This window comes from Fukomys damarensis, unplaced genomic scaffold (genome assembly GCF_012274545.1).
Source record: "Fukomys damarensis isolate Sample0158 unplaced genomic scaffold, DMR_v1.0_HiC HiC_scaffold_27, whole genome shotgun sequence".
Lineage (NCBI taxonomy): Eukaryota > Metazoa > Chordata > Mammalia > Rodentia > Bathyergidae > Fukomys > Fukomys damarensis.
In genome coordinates this window covers 3,129,769-3,155,908 of record NW_022900939.1, presented here as the reverse complement: position 1 = coordinate 3,155,908, position 26,140 = coordinate 3,129,769, and the positions used below count along the sequence as shown (strand labels likewise).

Here is a 26,140-nt window from a genome sequence, read left to right as displayed (position 1 = left end):
TGGGGACTCGGGTCTGGGTGTGGAGATGGCAAATGAGGAAGGGGACCCCAGCTTGAGAGGAGAGGCCTCTGAAGCAGCGATGCAGAGAAGGGGCGCAGACAGTATGTGGGTGAGTGCAGGGCTCGTGATGGTGCTTCCGTGTTTGTCCCCAGGTGAACCTCAGCAGTGCTACGCGGAGCCAGAGCAGCCACTCCTATGACGACACCACGCTGCCCCTCATCGACCGCACTCAGAAGCCAGGTACGCCAGCTGTGGCCCTCATGGCCCGCTGGCTGTCAGCTGATTGACTAAGAAGTAGGGCGTATGGGTTTGTCCCTGAGTGAGCGAGTCTTTGGGGTGGGGATGTGTGTGTGATTCCTCTGCTGGAAAGTGAACTCTAGCTTTCCTTTTTTTTTCCTTTAAACTTTTTATATAATTCCAATTAATGAGTGTTTACTATTAAAAATAGAAAATATAGACAGCTAGAAAATAACATATCCAGTTATTTCTTGTACCCAGTGTTAACCACTGCTGTGCCGGGTTATAGCTTTTAAACCTTTGCCATTGAATGGACACATTTTCCCAGGGAGTGAGTGGTTTTCCCTTCCTTGCTTACCACGTGTGCCATGGCCCCGCCTCCCCGTGTCATGTGACTTGTGCCTGGCCCGTCCTTGTGGCTGCAGAGCCTGCGGGCTGTGTGCTGGTGATGGCAGCGGCGGTACCACTGCTGTGGACCAGGCCCGGAGCCCTTCAGCCTCTTTAGCAACCTGAGCTAAGAGATGAGGAGGTGCCTTTGCTTGAGGATGAGCTCTGTGGGGTCGTTGGTGTTAACAGCACCTCACATTTCTCCCCTGAGTGTGCATCTCATGCTCCCTGCACTGAGGGGAGAGAGGCGCTCCCCAGGCATTTCTGCCATGGGGGAAAACAGTTGTTGCTGTTGCTGGAGCATAGTTAGACTCGCTGCCTGTTCATGTAACATCGTTCTACTTGAACAAGTGACTGTAAAACAGACTGTCAGTATTCAGACAGCGAATTTGGCTGGCACTTCCAGGAGCAGGCTCAGTGGCATGTGCCTTTAATCCTGGCACTCTGGGAGGGTGAGACAGGAGCATTGAAAACTTGAGCCCAGCTTGGCACCCTACCAGTTCAGTGAGACCCTGTCTTCAAATAAAAAGGGCCGGGAAGTTCTCGCCGTGAAGGCCCTGGCTTCAGTTGCCCATGATACCAAAAAACTAAAATAATAAACTAGGACTTGGGCGCAATAAAAACGTGAATGCAGTGAGCCTGTCGCTTTGAGCAGAACAACTGATGGTATCTTCTGCCTCAGCTTTCAGGTGAAAATCTCAATCTTGAAAACCTTGAATCTGCCTCTGAGTCTGCTAACTTTCCAATACTTACGATTTTCGAATTCAGTAGTGACATTAATGAATGTGATTTTTAAAAACAAAATTTATGAAATTTGTTAATGTCTGCAACATCTGCATACTTCTGTGAATTAGTTTTCTTATTTGTTTTCTTTTGTATTTTATCATTTTTTTGTTTGTTTGTTTTATTTTGTTTTTTGGTATCAGGGATTGAACTCATGACCTTGTGCTTGCAAGGCAGATGGTGGAACCACTGAGCTAAATCGCTGGTCCTGATTTTGTTCATTTTTTGAGACAGGGACTTGATGTGTAGTTCAGGCTGGCCTTGTACTCACAGTAATCCTCCTGCCTCAACCTCCCAATGTGCTGGGATCACAGGTGTGTGACCCCCTGTCCAGCCTGGTATTTTGCAGTTGACCAGTGTTGTGATACATGCCTGGGTAATCAATCCATTCTAAACACCAAGACAACAGTGGATTTTAGTTTTACAGGATACAAAGAGATTGTTTGGTTTCATATTTCACATTCCTGCTCAACTTTGAGAACCACTAAGCTTTGGAGCCCAAAGGGTGGTTCGGGCCTGTAACCCATCACAGAGGGACAGCAAGTCAGGAGGGATCACAAGTTGAGTCTCACCTGGGTAATTGACCAAGGTCTTGTCTGAAAATAAAAAGAATAAAAAGGTTTGGGGTTGTAGCATAGTGTGAAAACACCAGGTTCAGTCCTCAGTCCCGCCAAAAAAGAAAAAGAAAAAGAAAGTGCCCTGGGATGGAGAAGGTAGCTCAGTGTTAGCACTTGCCTATCCTGAGGGAGGCGCTAGATTTGATCCCAGTTCCACATAAAGGGCAGGGGAGGGAACTGTTGAGCATCGGTTATCAAAAAGTACCCACAGTTACCTGAAAGGCTATTCAGATTCTCTTTATCTGTGTGGCTGGGTTTTATTATTCAGCAACCAAAATAACATCACAACAGATTGAATGCAGAGACAGATGTGAGAATCCAACTTTCTTGGATTAAGCCAGTGTTTAAAGCTATTTGCAAAATTGGGGACAATAGTTTGTATTTAAAGTATTATTTATTATCCGGGTGTGGTGGTGCACACCTGGTGATCCCAGGACTTGGGAGGCTGAGACAGGAGGATCATAGTGAGCCCTAGACTAGCCTGGACTACATAGCAAGGCCTTGTCTCAGCAACCAATAACAAAAGCAAAAGCAAAGGCAAAGCCAAAAAATTACCAAAATGTGTAGTAAATTTATTGTTCAAGCAAAACTGACACTTAAAATTTCTTAGTATAGTAAAACACTATTACGTATGACTCACCAATGAGAGCTCTCTGATCCTCACAGTTTTTTAAAATTGCCGCTTTGGGGATTGAACCTAAGGCGTCCCCATGCCAGGTGAGTGCTCTGTCCCTAAGCCACATCCTCGCCCAGCTCCTCAGGGTAAGACTGGAAAGACACCTCGAGACCCAGAGCATGAAAGGCTGCCGGTTCTGAGCAGCCTGCACCCATGGGACGGGGCCCACAAAGCCTGGGCCGGTCCTGGTCCAGCTGAGGAGCTGAGCTCGGTGCCTGGCGCACAGTGGGTGCGGAGTAAAACCTCGAGCGAAGGAAGGGCAGGACAGGCCGAGAGCCTTGATGGTGGGGGTGAAGAGCTGACCCGGATAACTTTCTGACTTCTTGTAGATAAGAAACCTGACCGGGAAGAAATTCAAATGAGCAATATGGGATCAAACACGAAGTCACTAGGTAGGTGACGCCTCCGCCCGTGGTGTGCGCTCCCATGTCCCTGGGTCTGGAGCCCTGCTCGGCTCTCCAGGGCCCTCCCGACGCTCACCGTTTGCCATCCCGCCAGGCCATGGTGACCCCTTCCTGGGCAGATGCGAGGAAGTGGAGTAGAACTCGGTCCATCTACTTCCGTTCTGACTCAGGAGTCCGCAGAAAACCTTTGTCCCCCCCCATTGCTGCAGAACCGTGCTCTTGGCCCCGCGTGCGGCCAGCCCACCATGGTCTGACCCGTGTGCACCCCTCAGCCTTCCTGGTCTGCTTGCTGCTCTGTCTTCTCTTTCTTCTTTCTGGACTGACCCTCTTCCCATTTGCTCTTTCAAATTCTCTTCATCCCCCAAAGCTTAAGTCAAGCTCTGCTTTCCTTGGTCAGGTCCTTCCTACTGCAGCACACATCGCGCTTCTCTTACTTTCCGTCCCCTTAGAGACTGGCCTCTCGCGGTTGGCCCTGAGTGTTTCTTTCCGCTCTCTTCCTGCTATCTTCAAGTCGCTGGGAAGCCCAGGACTGTCAGACTTTAGTGCCTTTGTGGAGGCCCTGGCAGAGCTCAGCCCCAGCAGAGGTGCCAGTTCACACCTGGGACTCAGTGCGCGCCAGTACTTGGGCTGCCATGTGTCTGTGTGCTGTGTTCACAGATAACAACTATTCTACACTGAACGAGAGGGACCACAGCAGAACACTGGATCGAAGCGGGGATCTGGGTGACATGGAGCCGCTGAAGGGAACGCCCCTGATGGTAAAGCCCCTCGGATCGCTTTTGTTTTGATGCCTGCGTGTTGTATGAAATGGGGGAAAGGTACAGAGAGAGGGTTTCTGGTATGGGTTTGCAGGGGAAGCAAGTAGGGACTTTGAGCAGTGGTGGGGTTTCTTGGGCCATTGTTCTGCATTGGTCAGGTTGGGGGAAGGAAGTGCAAAGGTGGCACGGACACTAACACTAACTGAGCTACTCAGCCGTCGTCCTCTCGTGCCCGCTTGCTGATGAATGTTTCGCCCTCTCTTCTGCCCGGGCAGCTCTTCGCTGTTCACACTAACCCCTGCATGTGTTCACGGCAGGACGAGGGGCAGGAGTCTCTGCAGGAAGAGTTGGATGTGTTGGTTTTGGATGATGAGGGGGCCCCAGTGTCTTACCCCTCCATGGTATGTCCTCCGGCTGCTTGCGGACCGCCCCGGGAGAGGCCCCGCGTGCCAGCGGTTTCCAATCAGCCCTCTGATCGGGCAGGGATGCGAGTCTCGGCTGTGGACCGGGCTCTGCTTCTGTGATTGTTCCCTCTGCAAGGCCGGGCCGCGTGGCTGGTGATCTGCTTCTCCGTGATGCGTGATGTGCTCGCTTCTTGCCTTCCTCTACATTTGCTCACATGTTTCCTTGCCTTCTTATTCCCAACCCTGTTAACAGCCTCTTTCTCTTTTTTCCCTGCAGCAGAAGATCTAGCACCACTATCTCCGCTCCATCTGGGCTTATATGTACTTTTATTTTTTGGTGGTGAAATGGACTGATGATTTTTTCCTTTCTTCGCTGGACTATTGTGCCAACTGCCAGGCTGCCTCCTGCCCTTCAGCCCCAAGTGGCTGCCTTCATCCCATCGACTCCCGACTTCTCACAGTGAAGTTTAATTGCCCTGCCCCGTCCCCACCCGGCCCCTCCGGTTTCTGCCGAGGGACCGGACTTGTATGCATATCTCGAGAGACTGCCGAGATAAGCCCTCCTGGCAGGCTCTCCTGGAATTGGCCTCATGTGGAGGGAGGGTGGGAGTGGGAATCTTCGCGGAAGCCATGGAGAGCAGCGGAAGTTCCGTTCTGTATATGCAATGCAATGTCCAGCAATCTGCTACACTGATGATTCTTAATCAAGATTATTTTTCCTGGTGGGGAAGGGACTTTATTTTCTTTTGGAGAGTGGGAAGTGTGAATTCTTCCTTATTCCAGTGGCTATTTGGAGCAAGAAGGCTGACGGCATTGGTGCATTCTACCTGGCAAGAACCCTTGAGTAACAGAAGGTCTAGCGCTGGGATTGGAAACCCTTGCTCTCCTCATCTCCGAGGCAGGGACCACAAGGACCACAGACGCCATCTCTTAGCTGAGCCTGACGCTGCCCGTGCTGAGGCTTCCTGAGCCTCTTCTCCAACCTGTGACGCATCTGCTGGCTCAGCCTGGCCATCTCCAGGAGGGTGTGAAAAGAGGAGAACGTTGAGGAAGACTTGGTGGGGGAGGAGCGAAACATGTCTTTGGGGAGAAGAGGAACCTCTAGGAGGAGCTGGAAGAGACATTCACAAAGCGGTTAGTCTGAAACTGGCAGGAAGCTTCAAAGCTGGCTTCCCCCCGCCCCATTTCTCCTTTTCCTGCCCTTTGAGCCCATCCTCCCCACCTCCTCGGATTGGTTGGCAACGACAGGACTTTGATGTACATAACTGCTGTCCCCTGCCCTTCTACGGCGGCGATCGCCCTGGCTTTGCCTCCTCTCTGTGCCTTTGGCCTGGGTGCGTCTCCTCCCTCCCTTCCATGTGCCTTTCTTTGCCTGTGCAGTCCCATTTCTCATGATTTTGCGAGTTAAAGTATTTTGTTGCTTTCTTACCCGCTATTGGCCCTCGACAGCAGAAAGAAGAGAGGTGACTAGAGAACCTTAGAGTCTGCGGTAGGGTTGGTGGAGCTCTGATTTCTGCTGTGGCCAGCTCTTCTTGACAGTGTGTGGTTGGGGTTTTGTGAAAATCTCACCCCAAGGGGTCTCAGCGTGGCTGGCAGGAGGGGTGCATGGCGTGGCCCTGACTCCTGAGCTGCCCGGCGTCTGCCGTCACTGGGAAGGCTCCTTGGGACCCAGGGCCCTGCCCAGGCCCCTCGCTCTTGTACATTAGCAGGCTGGCTAGAGGAACCAGCTGCTACATGGGTTGGTTGTTTTTCTTTTAACCGTTTTCCTTATTTGTCTTCTGCTCCTCTTAACCTGACAGCTCCGTTCAGTGCAACTGGAATTCTTTCTCCCTCTTCCCCTTCCCTTGCATACTGAGGCTCTGGGTAGGAGAAAAGTGCACACCCACCGGCCCCTTCCCAGGCGTTGCGGTTCCTCATTTACCTTCACTCCCATTCTTCCCCCTCCTGTCCACCTTTCTGGCCAAAAGGAGCCTTTTGCTGTCCTGACCCCAGAGCTCACTGCACAGGGGCCCTAGCCCCATCCGGACCTGGCTTCTCTTGCCCTCCTCTGCTCTCCTGGTGCTCTTTTTTCTCGGTGGGGTGCAGGTAATAGAATAGCCATGGGCTTTGGGGGACCTTTAACTGTTTGTTTTTCCATTTTCATTTATAAAAACACTAAACGTTCAACTCCAGAGAACCAAAAATCCCACCTTCCCACTGGACACTACTCGGGGCGTGTCTTCTGCTCCATGTTCGCTTTTTTCTTTCTCTCTTGTTAATGCTTTTAAAAACAAATGAGTTTTTTATATAAATAAAGTTTTTAAAGTGTGTATGTGGGAGGTCTGTGTCATTTCTTCACTGCACTTCCTCCTCCTCTTCCCCGGCCACTTGCTCACGTGTCAGTGTTGTTCTCTCCATAGCAGCCAGAAGGCGCTTACACCGGGGTGGATTTATTTTGAGCTGAGTCCCAACTCTTATCAAGCAGCACTCTTTTAAATTTTATATGAAATGCTGTTTTCCTCTGAAGATTCTTAAAAATGACAAGTGGCCACAGCGGAGCACTGGGAGCTCATTGCTGACTGAGAGAGAAGGAAACTGAAGTGTAAAGAATCATTGGCTTCCTCAGTCCCTGGGATTCTTATGGAGCATTTGGCAGATCTAACATGGAAAAAGCCTTGCAGTGCATGACCCTCCCTTGGACCTAATGCTTTGAGCTGAGTAGAAGCTGCCAGTCCCGCTGCCATTCTAACATGTGCAAAGGTAGAGGTGAAAGCCCCACGTACAGATTACCAGCTCAGAATACTGCTGGTCAGGCCACGTGTAGTGGGGCTGTGTGAGTCCATACTGGGGGATAGAACAGAAAAGGGTGCCCTACCAAGTTTCGTGGGGTGTGTAGCATATACTCATTGGGTTACCCAAGGCTGCCTTTCCTCAGGGCCAGGATCATGGTCTACGGGAAGACCATATTATTATTTTGAGGGCGCCCTTATGTCATATGACTTAAAAACCTCCAGAGAAGTATGTAAAATGCTTTGGGAATGCCCACATCTATAGATTAAAGTTACATAGCTGCTCCTGACAGTGGTCTTTTTGCAGTTCATTGATCTAAGATTTAGGTTTGAAACCTTGTGCTCGAGACCTGGAAACTCAGCACTACTATAGCTGTACCTCTGTACACTTGATTTATGTCTGACACCAGTAGTCTTAGCACAGAGCCAGAGTGCTTTCCAGAGAAGTGGGGGAGCCAGTCCCACCTGAGATTGTTATCTATAGAAAAACCTGGCTCTGCTGGTCAGTAACCTGCTATTTCCCTGTTACCCTCTATCATTCACCAGCATTGAGCTAGATAAAAACCTTACTCTTCTCTGTTAGCCAGCCCTGGCTTGGTCCATTTGTTTTGTTTTTGGTACCAGGATTTGAACTCAGAGCCTCACACTTGCCAGGCAGGCACTGTATCACTGAGCTATGTCTCCGAAGCAGTTCATTTGTCATCTCATTCAGTAAGTATGCTGCATGCTGCTGTCAAGGTGAAGTTTAGAGGATGGAAGATGGGTCCTTTCTCCTAGATTTCAGTCAGTGAGACCTGTGTGACTAAGATCTAGGATCTTTAACACGTCTGTTTGCCCTCACCTAGAATGAGGCACTGAGCAGAACGACCCAGAGATGTTCTGTGTATCTCCAGTGTCTTGCTGCTCATTTAGTGATGCTTTTGAAGCCTCTTGCTACCTGTTACTCACCCCAATGTTAGGAATCTTTTGGGTTTTGTCGAGATGTGCCCATGTACTCCCACATCTGCGGGGCCTGAATTAATTTTTCTGGATGTGTTAAAGATGAGGCTGACCACCGTATGGCAGCAGCAGGATGTTTCTTGGAGCATTTGTGAGGTGGCTGCTGCGAGTCTTGCTGTGACCACCCCTGGTCACTCCTTCCCAAACTAAGTTACTTTGCACCAGAAACATTTCACGCCGTGAGAACTGAGGACCAGACGTCTTAGGTCATTCTTCCTCATCTTGTCCATTGTAATATGTGATGTAGATGGAGTTACAGGGCAGCTAGACCTCGCTGTACAGATCTCAGTACAAAAGAATTACCCGGGCGCTTTGTTGAAAATGTGGATTCCGAGGGCTGGAAGAGTTCCCTCCTAGCTACTCCCGGGTTCTGTCCTGAGCCGTGCACAGTCCCACGTTCCCTCCGGACACTTGATTCAGGAGGGCCTGGCAGTCTGAAGCCTTGTTGAGTCCCCCGCGTGGGGTCAGCTAATGAACTTCCACGACGCTGATCAGTGACTTGCTTAGAGACAGCCTCATAGCACAGCAGAGCTCGGGCCGGGGCCTCCAGGTGCGCTCTCAGCGGTGCTGTTCCATGATGGGTGGAGTGAGGCGGCCTGAGAACCCACAAGGAGAATTCAGAGGAAGCAGTGCTTGTTCAGAGGCGCTGCCTGTGGAGCCTTTGGTGTGGTGAGGGGATGGGAGTGGCATCCTGCAGGTCACAGGGCCAGTCACGCAGGGGAAGGGGAAGCTAGCCCTGTGTTCAGTGCACCTGAGCAGAGGACGCCTGGCCGTGCAGGGCGCTTCACACACTGGGCAGGGACCTCATGGTCCAGAGCCGAGGAGAGGACTCCAGAGGACGCACCTACCTCAAGAACGTACAAAAGCAAGAGGCGCCATACTCGTAGTTTTTCACAGAACAGACTACTTTGCTGTTGTCTAGCTGTGATGCTTGAAGCTTTCGGTCATTAATTCCTCAGATGTGTCACTTATGGGCAGACAGGAATGGAGGAAAGGTAGAGGGTGTGACCCAGTAAAACCAGTGAAAATCCTTTTGATCTGTGTCGCATTGTGGCCTGAACTATTGTCTCCTTTTGTGTGGCATGAAGTCACCGGGGCCAGTTAGCCGGGAGTGGATGAGTTCAGTGCCACTCCTGTTGCTGTAACTGGGAGCTATACGGGTTTTCGTGAGCATGTGATACCCCCCAAAGCGCTCGTCTCTCCAGGTGTCTCTCACTGTCGGGGACAGGCTCCACTTCACTGCTCACGCGGGGTTTCTGTCCCGCTGTCCTCCGTACCTCCAGTACTAACAGACAGGTCGTCCGATCGCCGTGAGGCGTTTGTGCCTGAGAAGAAAGCCATGGTCACGTTGCAGCTGCTGCTTGCCCACTTTTTTCCCACTTCTCTTTTGGCTTTGCATCTCTTTTTACAACGTTGTTGGAGGCGGGAGCAGAGGAGAGCAGGGTGTGTATTTGGAACTAATTCAAGCTTCTGATTTTGGTGGCATGGTAGATTGGACACTCGGAAGAGCCCTTTCATCAGAAGCAGCTAGGATGCTGAGTAACTTTATTAATCTTTTAATTTGTTACTAAGAAGCCTCAGAAGAAACCCACAAGTCCTGACACTAAAGCAAAAACTGAAATCCCAAACTGCTAACGCTAGCTTTACTCAAGAGCAGGCCTGAAGCTTCCACAGAATATGAGAAAGAGGAGATGACAGGCCATCCTCAGTGTGCAGGTGGGCAGCAGTCAGCTCTCTCTGCAGACAGTGACCACAGCCTTGGAGCCAGCTGGACAGGAGGTATAGAGTGCCTTCTGGGAGTCCCCAGCCAAGGAGGCCACTCTGGTGACCCAGAAACGGGGGGATCTGAAGTGGAGCTTGGCTCGTCATGGCTCCAGGTGACACTGGAAGCAACACTTGTAAGTGCACACCTAAGGCCGAGGCAGGCGAAAGTCCACAGAGACGAGGCAACAGAGAGAGACAGGACAAATGAGGAGAGGCCAGTCTTTGCATCCTGAAGATACTGGCAGCTGTCAGCCTATAACAAAGTAACTTCATCAGTGAGCTGAAACAGATTTTTTTTTTTTGGCATGGGGATCGAACTCAGGACCTTGCACTTGGAAGGCAGGTGGCGGAACCACTGAGCTAAATCCCCGGCCCTGCTAAAACATTTTAAATACCCAGAAGATCTAGAGCAGCGATTGTGAACATTTTACAGACAATTGCCCTAACTGTAACCTAAAATTCATTTATTGAAAAATGCCAGCATTTCAATTAACCCCGAATACTGAAGTTTTTATAAAAAAATCCAAAACAAAACAAAAAAAAACCCCTCAGACATTAACATCTTTGTCTTAAAAAACAGCACCTGTGCTGTAGTTCACCACTACTGATCTAGAGGGGCCTTTTGAATTTTTTTTTTGTGTGTGTGTGTGGTACTGGGGATCAAACTCAGGTCTTTGCGCTCACGAGGCAGGTTCTGGAACCACTGAATTAAATCCCCAGCCTGAAATATTAAATGGATGGGTTAAATAGACAAATTGAAAGGGTACTGGTTTGGAAGTTCTCCAATTACCTAGAATAAGAAAAAGAACAGAGGGCCGGGGATTTAGCTCCGTGTTGCCTGCATCTGCCTCGAAGCACAAGGTCCTGAGTTCGATCCCTGGTACGAGGAAAACATAGGGAAGAAACCGAGCTGTGGATAAAAGAGTAAGAGTTATATTATTTGGAGTTTTGGGAAAAGCAATAGGATGTAACATTTAAAGAGAATGGTGGCACACACTTGTGTTCCAAGTGACCCGGGAGGCAAAGGCAAGAGGACAAGTTTGAGGCAGGCTTGTCTCAAAGAGGGCTGGGGATGTGGCTCAGCACTCCCTGGGTTCAGCTTGTGGTACTGACAAATAAAAACTAAAAAATTAAGTCCCAATGACTGGGAGCGTTAAGGTGTAGGACAGCCAAGTGTGGAGTTAGAAAATAACAGGTTGTCTGCAGAAAACAGCCGAGGCAGATAACTTAAGCATTGGCAGCGAAGAAAACAGTGTTTGCATGGCGTTAACATTCCGAAGGCCCCAGGATTTAGCTGTGAGTTGGCCTGGCACGTGCAACATCCTCAGTTTGATTTTCGGTATCGGGGTGTGTGTGTGGGGGGGACAAACCGTTCTGAAGGAAGCTCACATCTAGGGAAACTGAAGAGGAGTTCGAGCCAGGCCCCCGAGCTGAGGCAGGACTGTGAGTTCGAGGCCAGCTGGGAGCTTGGCAAGCCCCTTCCAAAAGGCCTCCGTCCAGGCGGGGCAGAGGAGGCGCAGGGGAACCCTGTCCGGCAGCAGCTCTCCCGCAGAAGGCTTCCTGGAGGGAGGGGTGTGGTCCCGGACGGCGGGCTCAGAACCCAGACTAGCGCTTTGCCCTGAGAGGGCGAGCGAGCACTGATTCTCAGCATCTTAGATTTGAAAGCCAGGTACCGATGCAGACTCTGAAACTGATAACCGCTGACAACAGATACAAGCAGAGGAGGGAAAGGACAAAGGTGGGCGGGAGCAATGTGGAGGGATGAGGGGAGGGCAGCATGCAGCGGGCATTCGGCCGACGACAGCGCCCCGGAGGTGGCTCCGACCCTGGTGGCGCGCAAGAGCCTCTTGCCTCCTCCTAAGAGGTCTGGGCAGCTTCCCGGAGACGCACCAGACGCCCAGTGGAGCAGGGTCCGCTGGATCTGCTTCATCTCCGGGTGTGTTCCTTTTTCCTGCGTCTGGTCCGGGGCTGGGACTTGGTGTGATCTGGAGGGAAAGGACGTGGATTCAGCCCTGCGCTGGATCCTCTCTCCCGCTGGTTCGCACTGGGGCTCAGCACCGGAGGGGCGCGCAGCAGCCCTCGCGCATTTCCTTCTTGCTGTAGGCTTGTGCTGGCGAGGCTCTCGGCCTCTTCTCCCTGCTTCTCCTCCTTTCGTGGCCGCCTCTCCTTGGAGGTTCTCTTCATTTCTCTTCACATGGTCTCCAGTTGCTGTCAGTGCTACCTCGCAGCCTGTCAGAAACTCCCATCTGTGGTCCTAGGACCGCGGCTCCGTCCTGTGGCTGGAAAAAGGAAGACATCCCATGCATGGCCCCCGGGCCCGGGAGCCCCTATGCCCTTGTGGCTTCTGTCCCTTTCCTTGTGGCTCACTGCGATTCCAACCAGGCCTGGAGGGCGCAGTGGGACCTAGGATGGACGCGTCCCTCCGAGCAGCCTGATGTCCTAGCAGTGCCCAGCACGGCCTACGCGCCCAGGAGCCACGGGCGAGGGCCAGCAGGGGGACAATAAGTGGGCGCCCCCTGCCGGCAGAGCCGTGCAAGCCGGGAGTCCGGCCTTCATGATAAGAGTGTGCTTAGCGTGCATGAGGCCCTGGGCTCGAACCCCAGCATAAAAAAATCTTGGAAATTTTAAGATCCCATGTAACTTTTAAAAAACAAAGTTTAATACAGCAGATTCAGAATTAAAATCCTCCTTTCCTTTGACGGCACTCCTCAGAGAGAACTCCTATTAACCACTTGATGCATACCTCTCCGGATCTTTCTGTATGTGCTTAACCACACAGACTCGCATCTGGTGGAGGGATTTTATGCACAGTACACATATTCTGCACTTTGTTTTTCTCATGAGACTGTATCGTGGACAGCTCTTTACTCTCCTGCCTGCAGTTCTACCAACCCTGATTTTCTCATGATCACCTATTTTAGCATTGTAGTCTGTGTAGTTTTACTTAGACCTGGCATTCTGCTTCTGGACCACTTTCAGTGGCCACCAGGGAAACAGGCAGCCAACTTCCTCGGGAGAGCCGTCTTCCCATTCGGAACCTCAGTCTGGAGCCCCAACCCTGCAGTTAGGAGGAGCAGAACTTGTAGCCACATTGCCCAGCCCTGTCTGGCACCTCCGCCTGCTGACCTCCCAAGGAGATGTAGAAATAAACTTTTGCTTTTGCACCAAAGCAGTGATGCTTCCCTCTCCTTAGAACAAAACAGGGGATGCTCAACCCACATTTCATCAGAGATAGGAGAATATCTGCCTGCCCCCCTCAGCCTGCTATGCCCTGGCACTGCATGGAACGGATGCAGATATAGGAAAGGGAACACAGATGGCTGTGAATCCTGGCTGTCACCTGCAGGCCACACCCTGCATCTGGGGAAGGCTCCTGGCTGGCTGGCCTGGTTCTCCTCCCACTTCTCCGCACCTCTGAGGAGTCAGCCCAGGCTCTCCTCTCCGGCCTGGTGATGTCTGACTGTGGCTTTGACTTGGTAACTCACTCTGACACGTCCTGTACTTCCTGTGGACACCGTGGATTCAGAGGAGTTGTCCTAGGGATGGTCACCTCGTCACCAGTGGCTCTGTGGCCTGCCTTCTACATAGTGCCACTTAAATGAAGCCAACTTTTCTTACATGTGACCCAGCTCCTTGAGTATTTCATTCATCCTGTAAACATTTGTTCCACAGCCGCTTCTCAGATGCCAGGGCTTCAGGCATCTCCTGCTTTTGAGAATTTCCAGTTCTGGGGATGGAGGCTGTAAATTCACGATATCAACCACGTAAGCATGATAATGGTGCCTTTTAACATTTGGAAGAGAGACAACTCTGCCAGGACGGAGGTGAGTCTTCCTCGGGGGATACTTGACTTGGGCTGGTCTGAAAGGATCCCCAGATGTGGCCCATTGGTGAGGATGTGAAAGGCTGGAGTGAGACCGAAGCGTCAAGGACTGAGGCGCTCACTGAACGCGGCTCCTGGTGTCCAGGCGAGGCAGGCCCTTCGTGGAGACGCATCTCACTGAGCAGGTGAAGGAGCAATCAAGGTAGACTACATCCTCTCACAACCCGCAGTAAATGGATCTTAGCATCGAGGGTCAACAGCTGCCAGCATCACAAAGTAGCAGAATCGCCCAGGAAGTAAGGAAGTTGAGCCTGGGGGGCGTAGGTCAGGGGTGGAGTGCTTGCCTAGCGTGGGGTCCCTGCTTTGACCCCAACACTGCAAAGAGAAAAATATATTCAAGCACGGGTCTGCTCAAGGCTCAAGATCCATCAGCTATTTAATGGGAAACAGGGTGGGGGAAATGTTGAACCACCCCACAAAGATTAATGAGTGAGACGAGGGGAGGATCACAAAACACCCGACTCAGTTCCTTTAATAAATGAGTTCAAGGAGAAAGCACTGGCAAAGGCCCTGCAGCTTTAAAAGAAAGGCATGATCTCAACACATGGGTCTTTTCTGGATCCCGATATAAAGATGACCTCTATGAGACACTGGATGTTGAAATGCGAGCTATCTGGTGCTGCTCAGGCATGGTGATTTGGCGATGAGACCCGTGGGTGATGGTTCCTCCTTGGGAACGTGAGCCAGGGTGAAGCGTCACAGTCAGGGATCCGGTCCTCAGCAGTGCGGGGACGCGAGGGCCGCAGGCTGGGCTGTGAGCTGCTGCCCACTGGTGCTGGTGCGGGCTCTGAGGAGACTCACTGTCACATTGGGTTTGATTTCTATGCAGCTCTGAGGTTCCTGGTAAAGGTGGTGGGCTTGAGAACAAATAGCTGCAGGAGGCCAGGCCCCAGCAGGTAGCTTACACCCTGCTCGGGAGACCCAGCCACACAGCACAGCACGTAGGAGGCTGTCCCCAGGGGACACCCGAGGGGACACGGTCACATTGTAACTAGAACAGCTTTGCTTCTAACTCCTGCTAAATATGGCTTTGGGGTAATATTTTATTGAAAAACAGGATTCAGGAAGAGTTAAAAAATTTCCTCTATTGCCACTGAGGGAACAGCTGAACATTTTAAAGGCCATCACCTGAGCTGTAATGTGGACGCCTGCAGTCCAGAAGCGCAGCAGGGAGAGGAGCAGCCACAGGTAACTGCAGTAGTGGGAAGGAGGGAGAAATCTGTTGGGAGAGGAATTTAGCTGATGAGATTTGGTTGAGGGGAGCGATCATGCTATCCTTTCCGAGACCCCCCTCTGGGGCACCCAAGGTGAGGTGGAATTGTACTCCCGGATGTGGGCTTGGCCCGGCTCCCTGCTGCGGCACGGCATCTGGTCTGGGTCTGGTCCCCCGTGGGCACAACTGCCAGGGTCAGGATGGGCTCACCATGGCCGCTTCTGTCCAGCTCCCTCCTGCCTCAAAGGCCGCTGTTTCTTGTCTACTCCACTGCATCTTGTTGATGATCTCGCCTTGTAACAGTTTCACCTCTGGATGGAAAGACCCCCAAGTAGTTTACCATTGTCTTTTCTCTCTGAAACCTTGGAATCTGTCCGACTAGGAAAACCCACTGACCTTTTCTCCCAGTGGCCTCTGCCAAGGCTGAGCCTCCTAGATCCTGGGTCCTGCACCAATGTGCATATGTGTAAGGAAAACAAGCTGCCAACATCCAGGACTTAGGGTGAAAATCTCTTCTGTGCATTCCGAGTCTGTGCCATTGGGTCCCACTCCACTCTGGTGCATGTGCGCGTGCGCGCGCATGTGTGCACGTGTGTGTTTTAACCTTTCGACTTGAAGCTTGGATTAGGTTGCCTTGGTTTTTATCTTTTTTGCTTAAAACAGTCTTTTTTTTTTTGGTTTTTTGAGACAGGGTCTCACTATGTAGTTGAGACTGACCTGGAACTCACTATGTAGCCCAGGCTGGTCTCGAACTCACAGCGATCCTCCTGCCTCAGCCTCCCGAGTGCTGGGATTATAGGCGTGCGCCACCACGCCCGGTGCTTAAGACAGTTTTTAACCTTCTTGGGTCATGGAACTTTTACAGAATTCCTTGAGAATCTGATAATAGTTATGGGTCTTCTCAAAACAACAAAAACAAAAAGAAATCCAACCAAACAAAATAACCTCATTTCTATTTTGCCTGCAATTTGAAAGTTTCCAGATTTTCAGGTCAAAAACACTTGGGAATGGGGAGGCTGCTTGATAATAAATCAGTATTCTTCATCTTGTTCAGACCTATTAAACCAGAATTTCTGGCAGGGATCAGCAGTGTAAACAAGCTTCCTGGTAATTCTTAACTACACTAAAATCTGAGAAGTATTGCCAGAAAGACTGCTTATCTCCAGCAGCCTCATCTCCCCCAGGCACCTGGCTATGGCTTTGGGGTTGAGCCTGGGTTCCATCCAGAGAGGGCAGCCCTGTTCCTCTGCTGGGAAAGGGAGCCCTCACTTAGAGGGGTCCAGGTCCACTTCGCCTCTGAAGCTGGGAACCCAGAGTTCAAATCCTGTCCCCGAAGGTCCCTCTGTCCTCTATCCCATCTGCTCCTGCTGTCATCTTCCCCCGTCCAGAAGGATGGGCGCATCCCACCGAGCACCAGGCCGTGTGCCTGCAGGTTGCCTCTTCACAGGCAGGTTATCCCTGTGGCACAGGCAGCGATCCAGGGCCTTGCAACTGGTGTTAGAGGGATACAGTAAAAAGCTTTGTGGAGTACAATCTGTATCATTTTGGGTGTGTGTATGTTGGGGGTTACTGGGGATTGAACCCAGGGCCTTTGTAGTGAGCTATATCTCTCCAGGACACCCCCTTAAAACAAAAAAAAATTAAGGCAAGGTCTAAGTTATCCAGGCTGGGCTCGACTTTGAGATCTTCCTGCCTTTGCCTCTCAGAGTGTTTGGATTACCACTGTGTGCCACCACACCTGGATTTCAGCCTCTATTTAGCAGGTCCAGCTGCTCTCATGAGGTTCAAAACTGGGAACAGCTGAGGTCATACTGGATAACTTTCTTTTAATTGAACCTTTTTTTACTGGCTATAAATTTTAAAAAATGTAATTGAAAATAATTTAGAAAATTTAGCCTTTTTTGTAGCAGAAGATAAATCAATTATAATCCATGGTTTCACATTCTAAGAGCAACCACTGTTAACAGTTTGGCATCCATTCATCTATTTTTTTTCTATTTTTAAAAACAACATAACGGAGCTTTCACAATATATATAATAGTTACCTGTTTTTCTTGTCTCCCATTGCGTTGTAACATTTGAGTTGATGCTTCATAGTTTACCATTATTTAGCTTTTGCTCAGTTGTGAGTACTTAAGTGCCCATGTACAAATATGCTGTAATAAACGTATTTATGCCCAAATCTTTGTTTTCGGAATTATTTCCTCCAGAGAGCGAGCTGCTGGGTTGAGAGTTAGGGACTTTTTAAGGCTGGGACACAGAGGGTATTTTCCAGTGAGGTCCGCTCACAGCCGCGTTTTCTGAGACTCCGCAGGCCCCGGCAGGAACTGGGCCAGAGCTCTGGGCCTCAGCCTTAGTCCTGCTCGCTGTCCCTGTCCGGGTCCCAAGTGCTCTGGAGCTTGGCCTCCTTGGCTCTTCTCTTTTCTGCTTTGGCTGCTTGGTTATTTCAGCTGCTGTCATCTTGCCTCACAACCAGGAGGTGCCCAGCTCTGTCGGGGAGAAGCAGCCCTCATCGCTCTGGCTGCGGTGCTCAGTGCTCCACTGCTCTCTCCTCCGCCATCAGGGTCTGAACGCGCTTGGGTCAGAGTTAGCCACAGGCCGCAGACAGCACTGGGGACCAGCGGGTCTGCAGCCTCCACACCACTCAGGGCCAGCTTGCGTTTATTACTCTCCCTGCCCCGAGGAGACGTTGGGTCCCATGCGTGAGGACTCTGTGTTTGCCCAGTTCCTAGATTCAAAGGCGCATTCACACACCAGGCTCCTTCTGCTCCTGCACCCCGGTAAATAAACAGATACTATTCCCTGAAGTTTGCTGCTGTTCGATTAATGGAAAGTATTGATTTAGATTATCTTCTGACATAGGGGAAAATACTTTGGTCCTAGTCCCATTTCTCCCTTTAGCTACATGAGTACAACAAGGCTAGTTACTCACCTATAAAGTCAATCATTCCATTTAGTTTTGTCTGATTTTTGTGGTATTGAGGATTGAACCCAGGGCCTTTGCATTGAGCTACATCCCCAGACCAGGCTGGGCTTGTGATCCTACTGCTTCAGCCTCCCAGAGTGTTGGGACTACAGGTATGTACAACCACATCCAGATAAAATCATTTGAACATTGTATTCAGGTACCTGTCAGCTCAGAAAGTACATCATCCAAAATAATTAGTTATTTTAAGATTCACTGCAGAAATCAGTGTATTCTATGGGTTTTGACAATATAAAATGGTGAGGTTTTAATTTAGGATATTTTTTAATAATCAGTGATAAAGATGTGAAATAGAAATAAAGATTTTTATTACGTAGAGGTCCTGACGGAGGACCTGTCTGGAGGACACACACACACACACACACACACACACACACACACACACACACACACGTGTATCAAGGAATACACGGGAGAAAGAAGAGGGAGATCGATCAACCAACTACATGTGCTAGGTCTTTAGCTTCTGTCTCTCTTTCTCTGCAGTCCTGAGGACTGAACCTAGACCTCTGCTTATTGATATCTCTTCTTATAAGGGCACTAATCCCATCATGAAGGCCCCATCCTCCTGAGTTCTCCCAAAGGATCCCTCTCCAAATACCATTCCATGGGGGTTAGAGTGTTGACATACGGATTTGGTGGTGGTGGAGTAATTCAGTTCATAGCAATAGAAAAATTGGACTTCATCAAAAGAAAAATATTTTGGGGCATCAAAGGGACATTATCAAAATAATAAAATGATAAACTATCAAATGGGAGAAATATTTGAAAATCACATTTTTTCAATGATGTATCTGGATTATATAAAGAACTCTTAAACTCAATAATAAAAAGATAGCCCAATTAATAATGAATGCAAGAGCTGAGGAAAGTGTTTTGTCAAAGAAGATGGCCAGTAAGCTCACAAAAATATGCTTGTGATGTTTAATATTCAGGAATATAGAAGTCAAAACCACAATGAGGCAAGCTGTCCCATCCATTTAGATGTCACTAATACAAAGGGCAGCTAATAAGGTGGGTTGAGGATGTGGGGAAATTGAAACTCTTCCACACTTGCTGGTGAGACTATTAAAACAGTGCACGGGAAGCAGTTGTGCAGTTCCTCGGAAAGCGTAAAAGAAAAATTTTCTATGGCCCAGCAATTCCACTCCTGCATGCACAGCCAAGAGAACTAAAGATGTGTGTTCGTAAAACTCAGCGTTATTCACCATGCCCAAAAGGCAGACAGGATCCCGATGTCTACTCAGTAACTCCTGGATCCCTGAAATGGATACATCTCCAAAATGGGGTATTGCCGAGGCATGAAAGGAAGCAGCACTGATACCTGGGGCAGAGGACCCGTGGAGCCCTGATGAGAGGAAGAAAATAAGCACAAGCATGTATTTCGTGACTGAACCTCCAGAAATGTGCACAAGGCGCATCTACTGAGATAGAAAGTGTTGCAACGATTCCTGAGTACAGGCCATGGTGAAAGGGTGCGGGGGTTTTTTGGGGGGAGGTGTGATGAAAATGCTCAAAACTTGTTGTGGTGGTTGTAACAACTCTATATATTAAAAATCACATTTGCAAATCACAGATGATGTGAATTGTATCTCCATAAAGATGTTACAAGTAAAACTGTTATAATTATTCTTAAGAGGTGTAAAGATAGATGATAGAGAAAAAAGTTAATCAAATGCAGGTAATCATTAATTTTGCCAAATGCTTTACCACTGACCATGCCCCAGTGCCCATAAAGGGCATTTTTGTGTATCAGACATCAACACTTCTAAATTTCCTTCCCATACCAAACTGACTGGGCTACTTCAGAAGACAAATAGCTACATCAAGTTTCCTTCTGTACTGCACCAGCTGTTTTAACTGTTGCCATCTATATATGGCGATGTTCATGCAAACAACTGACATTTTATTGCATATTTGCCCTTATTTATAAAAGCAGAAAATGAATGGAAAAATAAAATACTGATGTTAATGATTTTGCACCAGAGACAAAGGAAGATATCATTTACTCAGCCAAAAGCAGCAAGTTTGATGCTTATTGAATTTAAGCAAGTCTGACAACTGTGTTCAATTACAAAGGAAAACAAAACTGGAGATACAGGAACAACATATTACAAATGCACAGCCAGCATTTGTGGCTAAGAGGTAAGATGCAGCAAACAGAACAAATATGTGGATCTTCCCCATGATGTATAGTACAATATTATCTTGATATAGTTTTTTCTGACAATAAAATTCTTTTACCTGGTGTTCTTTCTTATTCAAACTTGACCTTCTGGTGACCAGGCCCCTGGGTAGGGGTTGTACCATGGCACAGATACCAGAAAAAGTCACTACCTGGCCTTTGAGATTTAAAATATGTTTTGGAAACTCAAGGCAGAGATAAAACCTTTTTGATTAAAAAGGTCTTGAACTTCAAAAGCTCGAACCATTAGTAACCCAGAGCATAAAGTCATGCCTTAACCACGAGCATGTAAGAAAATGTGATTGGTCAGAGCTGGTCTCTCCAGCACCTTCCTTTCTCTCAAAGTTTATGTAAAAATTCCTTTGGCTTGTAAAGTGCAGAACTCAGCTTGGTGTTTGGCAAATTCGCAAGCAGGAATCTTGTGGCTTACCCGCTGGAACTTTCGGTATCTCTTAAGAAGAAATGGGTATGGGTGTGTGTGTGTGTGTGTGTGTGTGTGTGTGCGCATACACGCATGCTGCAGCCAGGATACAAGAGGGTCTAGCTGCTGCTCCAGCTGGCAGCAGATCTTGGCATCATCTACGTGACCCTGGTTTTAGGGGCATGCTGAATGCAAGAGTTGTATTGCAGGGAGGCTTCCACCCAGATTTCAGAAGGCCTGGGAGGCCACACAGTGTGCCCAAGAAGGCAGTGTGTGAAGTTGTGTGAAGCTGGAGGTCTGAAGGTGCAGTGGAGACCCTAGGGACTTGGAGAAGCCACGCCTGAGGACTGTCTGAGGAAAACCGCAAGGATGGAGCAAGAGTGAAGAAAGAAGCCATGGGGGCTGAACTGACCAGCAGTGTCACAGGGGCAGTGCCATGACACTCCACAGTGCCAAGCCCTTTGGAGTTAATTCTTGCCAAAAATTACCCGCTGGGTGCTGGACATGGAACTGTGGGAGTTAATATTTGCCCTGCTGGGCTTCAGTTTTGTTTTTGTTCCACTAGTTTTTATCCCTCTTTTCTCTTCTTTGGAACAGAAATGTCTACACTGTGGCACCATATACGGCAGCAGGGTTTAACATCTTTTTGGTACTTACAGGAGCATGCTGGAGGAGTAGGTCCTCACCGACATGGCAGCCAGGAGGCAGGGGAGGAGCCGGAAGGGAGCTATGTCCTTCCGGGTCACGCCCACCGCGTCACCGTTCCAACAGGAAGTCAGCGTGAGTCCCTGAGCCAAGCACCTTCTGGAAGCCCCGCCTGTTAACAGGGATGGTACAGGTGAACCGAGAACCTCCACACCCAGGCAGAGTGGGTAGGAGAGTGGGTGAAGCACCACTCTTCTCTGAGCAGGCAGAAACCTGCGGAGAGCCTGGACTGTGCGCTTCAAGACGCCAGTACAGATGAACATGGAGGATGCCTGGCTGTGTCCCTGCCCGCCCCACCGTTCTACCTGTCACTGTGAGCCCGATGTGCCTGTGTCGGGGGCAGGCTGTTCAACTGACTGATGGCTCCGAATCGCCAGAGAATACGCCTTGTCACCTGGAAGACAAAAAGCGCTCCTGAACTTGCAAGGTGGGAAAGCCCTGCTTGTACAGTTTGGGCCTTAAGTTAACGCCCTTCCTAAATGGGCTGGGAACTGGGAAGAGGGCGGTCCTAGCCCACCACACTGCTGGCAGTGGTTTTGTTTGGGACAGACTCCTTTCATCAAGAAGTGTGATCCATGTGCGTATTTTTCTCTCCAGACTTTTTGAGAGCACTGAAAAGACATCTTCACAGTTACGCAATCTCCTACACTGTTATTTGCATAGACACTAGTTGCAGATTTTTCTCAGCAACATTAAAATTACTTTTTTCTCAGCTGGATGTAGTGGTACATGCTTATAATCCCAGCACTTGGGGAGGCTGAAGGAGGAGCATGATAAATTCAAGGCCAGCGTGGTACAGCAGTCAGTTCAAGAACTGGCTGAACTACCTAGTAAGACCCTGTCTCAAAAAACAAAAAGAGACAAAAAGTCTCTACCAAATATTTCAAGTAAATTGAATGACACTGAGTTGCAAAGTTATACAGGAAAGTAAAATTTGATTGTCAGTATGTAAAGTATGACCTGTTTTAAATGATTTATACACAGTGCCTCACGTTCAGATGTAAGATCAAATTAAGTCTTTTTATTTATTTTTTTTGAGACAGGGTCTCACTTTGTAGTTCAGGCTGGCCCTAAACGCACACTGTAGCCCAGGCTAGCCTTAAACTTGAGGAGATCCTCCCACCTCAGCCTCCCAAGTGCTGAGATTACAGGTGTGTGCCATCATGCCTGACAAAATTAAGCCTTTATACCATATTGGAAACTATAATTTTTTTTAGCTTTCTGGATTGAATCTCTTCCCCTCTTTTCTTCCTTCTTTCTCTTCAACCAAGTAGAGCATCAAAGTATAAAGTTCAAATTTCAGGCATTTGACTTTCTGACGGTTTCTAAAACAGGAAAAGGTAATGTGTTATCAGAGGCAGGGAATATCTGAGTGAGAATCCTTGCCATTCTCCTGGAATACTCAAACAGGACCAAGCCAGAGAGGTCTCCTGTAGTTTATCTGTTTGATTGCAGCGTTGTTGCGGTGCACACCTGTAATCCCAGCACTCTGGGAGGCTGAGGCAGGAGGGTCATTATTCAAGCCCAGCCCACACAATTTAGTGAAACTCTGTCTCAAAATTTAAAACCTGAAGAAAGGACTAGGGGTGTGGTTCAGTAGGAAGGCCCTGGGTTCAGAACCATCACCACCAAAAAGAGTTATTGACGTGGTATGTTTAAAACTATCATTAACTTATCAAATATTTCGTACATACAAAAATTGCTAAAATGTAGAAATAGAGCCTTACACGTATCTTTATTGTGCTTCCACCTCACCTGCAGATCCTGACTGGGTAGCTGGAGAGGAGCCCGATTCCACATTCCCAATTTAGCTGGTGCCGGGACCTGGGGTCCCACCTCCAGATCACAGGCTGAGCAGCAGGGTCCAAGCCGGCTTCTGCGCACCTCTCCCAAATATATCCTTCTTTCTCTCCGTAAGAGGTAAGTGGTTTCCCGAATTGCATGTTGGTTGTTCCTTGCTTTATTTTTACATAGTTTTACCATCTGTGACTGCATTATATAATTGTTTAGTTTTGCTTCCTTAGAATTTTTTTCTGAAAAAAAGTTGAGATTTTATTTATTTATTTTTTAATTAAAAAAATTTTTTTTGGAGACAGGCTCTTGCTATATGGCCCCTGCTGGCCTTAGACTTGTAGCAGTCCTGCTTCAGCCTCCCTTGTGCTGGCATGACAGGTGTATGCCACTATGCCTGGCCTAAAGTGGGATTTTGATCAGGAAGTTTTACTTACTTAATTTGGTGTTAGGGATTGAATTTAGGGCCTCAGGTGCCCTAGTGAATGTAATATCCCTTGGCCTAAATTGTAGAACTTTAGACATTAAAGGCATCCGTCCTTATGCCTCACTTAAGAATGATTTACAAAGGTCATGGCCTATGGTGACATCTGTTTTCTTTGAAGAGGAGATTGCTTGGTTCTGTGATGGCCCCTGGACATTTCAGATTGCGGTGCATTCTGGGTAGCCTCCGGAGCAATCTTGTGGGTGAGGTGAGAGGTCGCCTCACTGGGGAAGCCACATTTCTGGGGAGCCTAAGCGATGAGCCTGACTTCCCCCCAGGGAGGGCAGTGCTCTGGGCCAGAAAATCGCATCCGAGGAGGCTACAGGTCTGCCTGAGTCTGGGGCTGAGCTGCCTTTGCCTGCTGGGCAGACCAAGGAGAAGGGGACCCCACGAGGCTGGGGGTGCGAGCCGGACAGCTGCAGACAGCGTTCTGACCCGAGCACGCTCGAGGGCGGGGCCCACGGCGCGCAGGTGGTGAGAGGCGCAGGGCCTGCTCCACACAGGGCCCTAAGAGAGGCTTCCTTTGAAGCTGTGGGCAGTGGAGTAGCTGTGGGCGTCCACGTGTGCTCAGGCTTGTTTCACACACATTTTCCTGTTGCATGGTTTGTTTCCTTGTGCTGTTCAGCTGCTGTCGCACTAACTTCCTCTATTGTTTCCACCCATGTTTACTGTTTTTTTTTTTACATGTTTATTGTTGATAGATGCTTAAGTTTACTTTTTCTCTTTTTGCTTTGTGTGGTTTTATTTATCATTCATATGTTTTAAAAAGTTTTAATTGACACAGTTGTATATATTAATGCGATACAATATGATTTTTTTTTTTGGTGCCGGGGATTGAACTCCCGACCTTGTGCTTGAGAGGCAGGCAGTGGCACTACTGAGCTAAATCCCCGACGCCAATATGATTTTTAATACATGTTTACAATATGCAATGATCAAAAAATATGTAATGATAAAATCAGGGTCATTGGTCTACCCATTATTTCAAACATTGATTACTTTTTTATGTTGGGGATATCTGAAATCCTCTCTACTCATTTTTTTGAATTATGAAGGTAATTGTTGGGGTCAGGGTGTAGCTCGGAGGTAGAACACTTCTCCAGCGCGTGAGGCCTTAGGTTTGGTCCCCAGCGCTCAGAGTATATAGGGGACTGAAATCCTGCAGACCAGGAGCTTTCTAAGTGGTGACTGCAGAAAACTGCCAAGGAAATAGACTGATGCCAAGCACAGAGTCCTCAAGCTGCTCTCTCAACCAACAGAAATTCATTTGGAAACTGGGTTTTGCTCAAGCACCAAGTATTTCACCTTCATGTATGGAGGCCGGTGCTGTCCTGCACAGAGCTCCCACCGACTTCACAGGAAATGACACAGAACGGAACCAAATGCGTTCTGCTCTGGGAGAATGTTCGTAAATTGGATTCGTTCATAATCTGACACAGCGAGCCTTACACAGAACACCTGTGGAAGTTTGCAACTCTGTAAGTTGGGGATTTACTGTAATGAGATGGAGGGAGATAGTTTGTTCTTAAAGGGAAAGGGGATCAAGAGATGGAGGAAAAGGGAAAGGATAAAGGAGGAAAAAAAGAAATTGGAGTGTGTTATGTAAACATATCCACGGTGCACAGGGATTGTATAGTGCAAACGTACAAACACGAGAGGAAAGGAAGGAGGGAATCGAGATGGGTGGAGGCGGAGAGAGGAAGCAAAAGGGGTCGAAGAAAAGCGACTTTTGTCCCCTGACCATGTCACCGTAAGCATTTCTGGACCTGCTCTAGATTATGTGCCTACTAATTGAACTGCTGGATCAGAGCACATATAACATATCACTTTTTTGGTGTGGTACTGAGGATTAAACCCAGGTCCTTTGCCCTGAGTCACATCACCATCCGTCCGTCCGTCCTTCCACCCATCCACCTATCCATCCATCCATCCATCCATCCATTTATTTATAAACTTTGAGGCAAGACCTCTCTAAGTCGCCTAGGGTGGGTTTGAACTTGCGATCCCTCTGCCTCAGCCTCCCAGAGTAATGGGATTACGGGAATCACATTCGCCTTTTCTTTTTTTGTACAGGAAATTGAACTCGGTTCCTTGGGCTTTTGAGGCAGGCGACTGAACCAGTGAGCTAAATCCCCAGCCCTCACCTTTTAAATTTGATGTTAAATTATTGTTGAAAGTGTTCAGTTTTACGTGCTGTCCTTTCACAACCTTAGTAATGCTTGCATTATCTGATTTTTTTTTTTTGCCAATTTGTTGGGTATAAAGTGCATCTTGGAATTTTAACTGTCATTTCCCTAATCACCAAGGATATTTTCCTATGTTTAGTAGCAAACCAGATCTTGCACGTCTTTTTTTTTTTTTGCAGTACTGGGGCTCGAACCCAGGACCTTCTGCTTGCCAGGCAGGTGTGGTGCCATTGAACTAAATCCCTGGCCTTGCAAGTCTTTGATAGCTGTGAGAATGTGTATGAACTGTGGACTCAACTTGTAGGAAGTTGAGAATTTCTTGAACCTTTTTTTCCTCAGTAAAAAGAGGACAGTACCCACCTCCTAAGCGTTGCCCTGGAGCAGGGAGGACCTCTGCTGTGGTCACAGTGACAGTTACCCAGCACACTCCTGGATACCACTCTGACGAGGACTTTTGATGATGGGTGATGGGAGGCGTTGCCTAATGAT

The 26,140-nt window shown here is 48.7% G+C and overlaps 2 protein-coding genes and 1 long non-coding RNA gene across 19 annotated transcripts in view; 2 read left to right on the top strand and 1 right to left on the bottom strand.

Moving 5' to 3' along the window:
• Positions 1-5,976, top strand: part of Ctnnd1 (catenin delta 1) — a 44,256-nt gene extending 38,280 nt beyond the window's left edge. For 13 of the 15 annotated variants that reach the window (XM_010608306.3, XM_010608304.3, XM_010608294.3 and 10 more), the window contains 5 exons: positions 153-240; positions 3,030-3,092; positions 3,762-3,862; positions 4,138-4,263; positions 4,544-5,976. In XM_010608306.3, coding sequence (XP_010606608.1) covers positions 153-240; positions 3,030-3,092; positions 3,762-3,862; positions 4,138-4,263; positions 4,544-4,555 — 390 coding nt within the window. In that variant the 3' untranslated portion in view covers positions 4,556-5,976. The remainder of the gene's footprint in view (positions 1-152; positions 241-3,029; positions 3,093-3,761; positions 3,863-4,137; positions 4,264-4,543) is intronic. The other 2 variants (XM_010608299.3, XM_010608301.3) reach the window with 2 other exon arrangements.
• Positions 5,977-14,446: 8,470 nt separating this feature from the next.
• Positions 14,447-15,176, bottom strand: LOC117283481. Its single transcript, XR_004514461.1, has 3 exons — positions 15,104-15,176; positions 14,809-14,899; positions 14,447-14,520 (listed from the first exon to the last, which is right to left on the bottom strand). It is a non-coding gene; the product is annotated as an uncharacterized LOC117283481 (long non-coding RNA).
• Positions 15,177-21,434: 6,258 nt separating this feature from the next.
• The window catches only part of LOC104851131 (olfactory receptor 9Q2), a 141,968-nt gene continuing 137,262 nt past the window's right edge, over positions 21,435-26,140 (top strand). For all 3 annotated transcript variants that reach the window (XR_004514458.1, XR_004514457.1, XM_010608291.2), the window contains exons 1-2: positions 21,435-21,617; positions 22,952-23,110. The gene's annotated coding sequence lies outside the window, so the exon portion shown is untranslated. The remainder of the gene's footprint in view (positions 21,618-22,951; positions 23,111-26,140) is intronic.